Source organism: Perkinsus marinus, assembly GCF_000006405.1.
Source record: "Perkinsus marinus ATCC 50983 genomic scaffold scf_1104296955136, whole genome shotgun sequence".
NCBI lineage: Eukaryota > Perkinsozoa > Perkinsida > Perkinsidae > Perkinsus > Perkinsus marinus.
This window is the reverse complement of record NW_003207896.1, coordinates 49435-56337: the sequence shown is the minus strand read 5'-3', so window position 1 is coordinate 56337 and position 6903 is coordinate 49435. Positions and strand designations below refer to the sequence as shown.

Sequence of the window (6903 nt, the reverse complement as noted above, 5' to 3'; positions counted from 1 at the left end):
ATGAGGAAATTGTTAGCAGCTTTCCGATCGGAATGACTCCGCACTGGTTTCATAACATTGTTATTATAAGAAGGCAGAACCTTGTAAGGCTTGATTGAAGTTATCCGATGTGGAAAATATTCACCATGAGCTCAGCTAAGGGATTCCTTCACCCGAGAGAGAAATATTGTGAGCTACGTGAGATTGGCACAGCGATCGATGATGATGCACCAGCATCTCCCAGCACGATTCATAATTGGAACACCGAGCCAATCAATACTTGCCCACTGAAGTAAGACACAAATTCACGACGCGAATTCCAAACTCAACAGTTGGGCGTAAAGAATCATCTTAATCAAATCCCCAGCGTTACGATGATCAGGTCTGATGATTAGACCTTCACAAGTCAGCATCGACTCGGATCATCATGAGACGAAGTCAGAGTGAAAAGTTAAACCTTCTTTTTTCCAAGTATCTTATTGACAGCCGCCGCAGCATTCACGCGGCCGAATGACATAGTCTTTTTCCCTTTGCTGCCCTTGATACCTCCAGTGGCCGTGTCCTTGATGATACTTTTGATGTAAGCAGGGGTCAGCTTAACCTCCAGAGAAGGTTCAAGGCTGTAGAGCATCCCAGCTATACCTGCTACGATAGCGGCGGCACCCGAAGTGCCCGAGATAGGGCCACACTCCCCTTGGGGAAGAGTTGTAGCTATATTGTAACCTGGAGCGGCGATGTCAACAGCTGAACCGAAATTGCTCTCATCCATAAGCTGCATCTTGGTACCATACGTTGCAGCCACACATAACACTCCATCAGTGGGTGAACGGCTGAAGGAGCAAGGGAAGTATGGGGCTTTGTCCAGATCCAGGTGCTCATTCCCTGCCGCGACGACAACGAGCATCCCAGCTGCAGTTGCTTCCCGAATCTTTTCGGTAACGGCTTGGGAACTAGTTGAATCGGACCCTTCCGTCATTAGAATAACTCTCACATCACCTTTCCCCTTATTGATTAGGTAGGTGAAAGCATCTTCGATTGCTGGCCAAGTCGAAACTTCACCGTCGAATATGGGCAGTATGCGCACACTGTCCAGAATACCCGCTATACCGATCTTGTTATTTCTGATAGCACCAACGATGCCAGAGTTGCTGGTTCCATGCGATCCTCGAGGACTGGTATCATCACTCTTATCAACGACGTTGTAGCCCTTGATGACGGTACCCTTCAAGTCAGGGTGAGTGGCCTCGACTCCGTCGTCAATAATTGCGATGGTCACAGGTGTTCTTTTGGCAGTAGAGTCCAGGATATCCCAAGCCTTGGGTATAGAGATGGCCTCAAGATAATTCTTCTGCCTGAAATAGAATTCGTCGTTGGGATCGCCGTTCACAGGACCGAGCACATGGAAATGACCATTTTCGCCCACTTCTGCTTCAACGTAGAGAAGGTCGCACGAGAAGATCCAGAATGATGTTACGACGAGCTTCATTGTAAGCCACTAAGATAAGCGATTCGTTGTGCTTCGGCGTATCGAAGTGTACACGTGAACTATCTCCTTTGACTCACGCAGATTTGTTCGCGCCACGGAAAATTCTTCACGCGCGGCATAAAACTTTTTCCAGAACAGTTGGCCTTCCTCGTGATCGTTAGGGAGGTATCCCCATTTCCGGACCAAACCACTTCTGGGACAAATACATTTTTAGAGTCAAAACAACACTCTTTCGGATTGCTCCGCGCACACCACCACTTTTTTCTTACTCTGGCCACTTTTCTTCTGCGCGCCACTTTTTTCCCCGGCGCGCCACTTCTTTCTCCTGTTCGTCTCTTCGCGTGTCTGTCCCCTATTACCCTTTCCTCCCGCACTCCAAACTTCTCGTAGACCTCCGACTGTCGGCGTCACACTCAGGATCACTTGTCCTTGTTGGTGGGGTTGACTAAGGACCCCGAGAGGTTGTGTTCAGGACTCAGTCGAGTCTTGCGAACTCCGAATAGGTGGGGTGCTAGTTACCGGATACACCAGGGTGATTCTGGGTTGGGGTTGACTAAGGATCCCGAGAGGTTGTATTCGGGACTCAGACGAGTCTTGCTGTTACTGCTGCAACAATGCTTCCTTCACCAGAGTGCGTAAGAATATGCACTCATCTTCAAGTGTTCTGTCTCTCCTCCTCCTTGTCCTAAAAACCAAAAAGAGCAGTTGGCATTGATAGGGACATATACATGCCAATATTCGATGGCGATACTCTTGCAGTTATGATGTTGTCTCAAATGCCGGTGTTTCATAAACCTAAGCGAAAAATACCTAGCCTAGCCTAGCTATAGCTATTCCTACTAGGAATTTCCTAGCTGTACCTGTTACGATAGCGGCGGAACTTGAAGTCTCCGACGTGATGCCGTACACCCCTTCGAGAAAAGTTGTAACTATATTGTAACCTGGAGCGGCGATGTCAACAGCTAAACCGAAATTGCTCTCATCCATAAGCTGCATCTTGGTACCATACGTTGCAGCCACACATAACACTCCATCAGTGGGCGAACGGCTGAAGGAACAAGGGAAGTATGGGGCTTTGTCCAGATCCAGGTGCCCATTCTCTGCCGTGATGACAACGAGCATGCCAGCTGCAGTTGCTTTCCGAATCTTGTCGGTAACGGCTTGGGAACTACTTGTATCGGACCCTTCCGTCATGAGAATAACTCTCACATCACCTTTCCTCTTATTGATTAGGTAGGTGAAAGCATCCTCGATTGCGGAATAAGACGAATCTTCACCGTCGAATATGGGCAGTATGCGCACACTGTCCAGAACACCCGCTATACCGATCTTGTTATTTCTGATAGCACCAACGATGCCAGCCGTTTCGGTTCCATGCGGTCCTCGAGGTCTGGTATCATCATTCTTATCAACGACGTTGTAGCCCTTGATGACGGTACCCTTCAAGTCAGGGTGAGTGGCCTCGACTCCGTTGTCAATAATTGCGATGGTCACAGGTGTTCTTTTGGCAGTAGAGTCCAGGATACCCCAAGCCTTCGGTATAGAGATGGCCTCAAGATAATCCTTCTGCGTGAAATAGAATTCGTCGTTGGGATCGCCGTTCACAGGACCGAGCACACGGAAATGACCATTGTCGCCCACTTCTGCTTCAACGTAGTAGAGAAGGTCGCACGAGAAGATCCAGAATGATGTTACGACGAGCTTCATTGTAAGCCACTAAGATAAGCAATTCGTTGTGCTTCGGCGTGTCGAAGTGTACACATGAACTATCTCCTTTGACTCACGTAGATTTGTTCGCGCCATGGAAAATTTTTCGCGCGCGGCATAAAACTTTTTCCAGAACAGTTGGCCTTCCTCGTGATCGTTAGGGAGGTATCCCCACTTCCTGACCAAACCACTTCTGGGACAAATACGTTTTTAGAGTCAAAACAACACTTTTTCGGACTCCTCCGCGCACACCACCACTTTTTTCTCACTCGGGCCACTCTTTTCCCCTGCGCGCCACTTTTTTCTCCGGCGCGCCACTTCTTTCTCCTGTTCGTCTCTTCGCGTGTCTGCCCCCTATTACCCTTTCCTCCCGCACTCCAAACTTCTCTTAGACCTCCGACTGTCGGCGTCGCACTCAGGATTACTTGTCCTTGTTGTTGGGGTTGACTAAGGATCCCGAGAGGTTGTATTCGGGACTCAGACGAGTCTTGCTGTTACTGCTGCAACAATGCTTCCTTCACCAGAGTGCGTAAGAATATGCACTCATCTTCAAGTGTTCTGTTCCTCCTCCTCCTTGTCCTAAAAACCAACAAGAGCAGTTGGCATTGATAAGGACATATACATGCCAATATTCGATGGCGATACTCTTGCAGTTATGATGTTGTCTCAAATGCCGGTGTTTCATAAACCTAAGCGAAAAATACCTAGCCTAGCATACTATGCTAAGCATAGCTATAGCTATTCCTAGCTGTACCTGCTACGATAGCGGCGGAACTCGAAGTCTCCGACATGATGCCATACACCCCTTCGAGAAAAGTTGTAACTATATTGTAACCTGGAGCGGCGATGTCAACAGCTAGACCGAAATTGCTTTCACCCATAAGCTGCATATTTAAACCATACGTTGCAGCCACACATAACACTCCATCAGTGGGTGAACGGCCGAAGGGGCAAGGGAAGTATGGGGCTTTGTCCAGATCCAGGTGCACATTCCCTGCCGCGACGACAACGAGCATCCCAGCTGCAGTTGCTTCCCGAACCTCGTCGGTAACGGCTTGGGAACTACCTTTATCGGACCCTTCCGTCATGAGAATAACTCTCACATCACCTTTCCACTTATTGATCAGGTAGGTGAAAGCATCTTCGATTGCGGAATAAGTCACATCTTCACCGTCGAATATGGGCAGTATGCGCACACTGTCCAGAACACCCGCTATACCGATCTTGTTATTTCTGATAGCACCAACGATGCCAGCCGTTTCGGTTCCATGCGGTCCTCGAGGACTGGTATCATCACTGTTATCAACGACGTTGTAGCCCTTGATGACGGTACCCTTCAAGTCAGGGTGAGTGGCCTCGATCCCTTCGTCAATAATTGCGATGGTCACAGGTGTTCTTTTGGCAGTAGAGTCCAGGATACCCCAAGCATCCGGTATAGAGATGGCCTCAAGATAATCCTTCTGCCTGAAATAGAATTCGTCGTTGAGATTGCCGTTCACAGGACCGAGCCCACGGAAATCGCGATTTTCGCCCACTTCTGCTTCAACGTAGAGAAGGTCGCACGACAAGAACCGGAATGATCTTACGACGAGCTTCATTGTAAGCCACTAAGATAAGCAATTCGTTGCTTCGGCGATCTGCAGGGGGTGCAAGTTCCCAGGGCATTTGGTATATATATGCAGGAACAATATTAAGACTGGTTCGCAGGAAACTGATACACCGACAGCAAGAGGCAGAACAGCTTCAAATGCGAAGATACATATGATTGGAACTATCGAAGAGAGTGGAGGTCTAGATGGCGGGATTACTGAGGATGTGGAAAACTATAGAGTGACGTCTACTAATATGGATTATGTCCCGATGGTGATTGGGGAAGTCATTCTAGAAGGTAAACCGGTATCGGCACTATTCGATACGGGAGCTGAAGCTTCATTGGTGACTGTATCAACGTTGAAGGAGTATGTTTCGAAGGCGAAGGTGGATTCGCATTATGTACCGAAAGTCAGTGTGGCAGATGGAGCGGCGATGAAGATTCTGGGAAAGGTGCAACTTACGGTGGCCACAGCAACTTGCTGTCAGCAAGTAAAGCGGTTACGGAGTGGTTCATTGTAACGGAGGATGCAATGTCGGTATCCATCCTATTAGGGTGTTCAACCTTGGGGAAGTTGAATACGAGGATTACGTTAACTCCTGAAGGTGTACGAGCCCAGATGGGACTAAGCTGCCGTCCGAGGTTCGGCGAGATTCGCAGACTGAGAAAGGTCCGCTATGGTGGAAAGGTTTTGAATCTCCCGAAGAAGAGAGTTACATCAAGTCCGTTCTTATATGAGAATTTAGCGACTCAATACCAGATTGATAAACTTGGGAGATTGTTGATGAAGAGCGAGAACGGAGTTGACCCCCCATGGTATATTGAAGCTCTGAACGGAGGGTCGAATTGTGAAGAAAAGATAGTATCTCTACTCGAAGGATCTTCTGGCGGCGAGGGAGAGCAGTCCTCGGATTATGACTCGATGACGGATGGACCATCCGGGATGGTCAGGAGGATGTTAACGGTACCCCCCCCCCTCTAAAATGGCGAAGGGCAGCGCGGGCAACGACAAAATGAGAGACAGTCGGATGATATGGTCGAAAATAGACTTCCTTGCGAAGTATTCGAGAGAGGATGGCCACATGACGAAGACGTTCAGTTGCCGCCCGATGTCAACCCTGATGTATCATCTGAGGAAGCGTCTATGGACTCTTCTGAGAAGGATGATACTGAAGAGAGAAGGATAGTCGATGTCCCCTTGCTGAGAGAACGCTCAGGCTTTGCTGAAGGATTACGCTTCGATGAATTTCCGAGGGTTAAGTGTTGTGTACTTGGGAACTCAAGAGTACCAAAAGAGGTAGATAACAGTACTAACTACAGCGGAATAAATGTAGAGACAAATTGTGTGAGCTAAGGTGGGAAGGAAGGAGACAACAATTGTGTGGATACATCACATGCCCCCTTTCTTGTTTTGAAGGGCTCGTAGTCTGGCAGAACGTCGTACTTCAAATCCATTCAAAGGTCGCAAGGTTTGTGACTGACTCGGCGAATCTTGCGCACCTACCGGATCGTGCTGTTCTTGCACATGCTGTTGCACGCGAACCTGTGATACAGTCTCCGGGTTATCAGAAGTAATTTGGTCTTGTTTGTGGTCATTGTGTTGTTCATCATCACTACGTGATTCACATTGTTCAGCTGGCGGTGATAGACGTTTGAGGTTCTTAGTATGCTCTATCCTCGCATACCACCGACCTTTTTTGTCTTTTGCAGCAACTTCGTACATATTCAACGCCACTCGACGGAGTACAACTACTTTCTCCCATACAGGTTCGTATTTTTGCCCTTGAACATGCTTTCTGCATAAGACTTCAGTATCTTTGATGAGCGTCTCAGGCAGGTCATTCGGATTGTTGTCTGACCCTAGTAAGTCTTCATAACCTGCTCGTAACTCAATCGGCTTTAACAGCTCTAACTCAGGTTTGAATCGGAAGACCTTATTATGTGGACTTATCCCATTCCTCCTTGGGATCGTATTATGCTGTACGACTGCTGTCTTGACCAATTCTCTAAATGTGTTGTACGTCAAATTAACACTTCTATCAGCGCACCGTATATAAGCGTTGATGTCACGGTGTAGTCTTTCTACTTTACCATTGGACCAACTAGCGAACACTGCTGACCGCTCATGAATCGCTTTAAT

At 48.0% G+C, this 6903-nt stretch overlaps 3 protein-coding genes across 3 annotated transcripts; all 3 read right to left on the bottom strand.

Annotated features, from left to right (window-relative positions):
* Positions 1-430: 430 nt before the first annotated feature.
* On the bottom strand, positions 431-1465 carry Pmar_PMAR022025 (thermitase, putative; the record flags this gene model as incomplete). Its single annotated transcript, XM_002775956.1, has 1 exon — positions 431-1465. One exon carries the CDS (start codon positions 1463-1465, stop codon positions 431-433), a length of 1035 nt encoding a protein of 344 aa, XP_002776002.1.
* Positions 1466-2275: 810 nt separating this feature from the next.
* On the bottom strand, positions 2276-3172 carry Pmar_PMAR022024 (thermitase, putative; the record flags this gene model as incomplete). The annotated part of the gene is made up of 1 exon (XM_002775955.1): positions 2276-3172. The coding sequence occupies one exon, from the start codon at positions 3170-3172 to the stop codon at positions 2276-2278; it is 897 nt and encodes a 298-aa protein (XP_002776001.1).
* Positions 3173-3894: 722 nt separating this feature from the next.
* Positions 3895-4770, bottom strand: Pmar_PMAR022023 (thermitase, putative; the record flags this gene model as incomplete). The annotated part of the gene is made up of 1 exon (XM_002775954.1): positions 3895-4770. The coding sequence occupies one exon, from the start codon at positions 4768-4770 to the stop codon at positions 3895-3897; it is 876 nt and encodes a 291-aa protein (XP_002776000.1).
* Positions 4771-6903: the final 2133 nt, after the last annotated feature.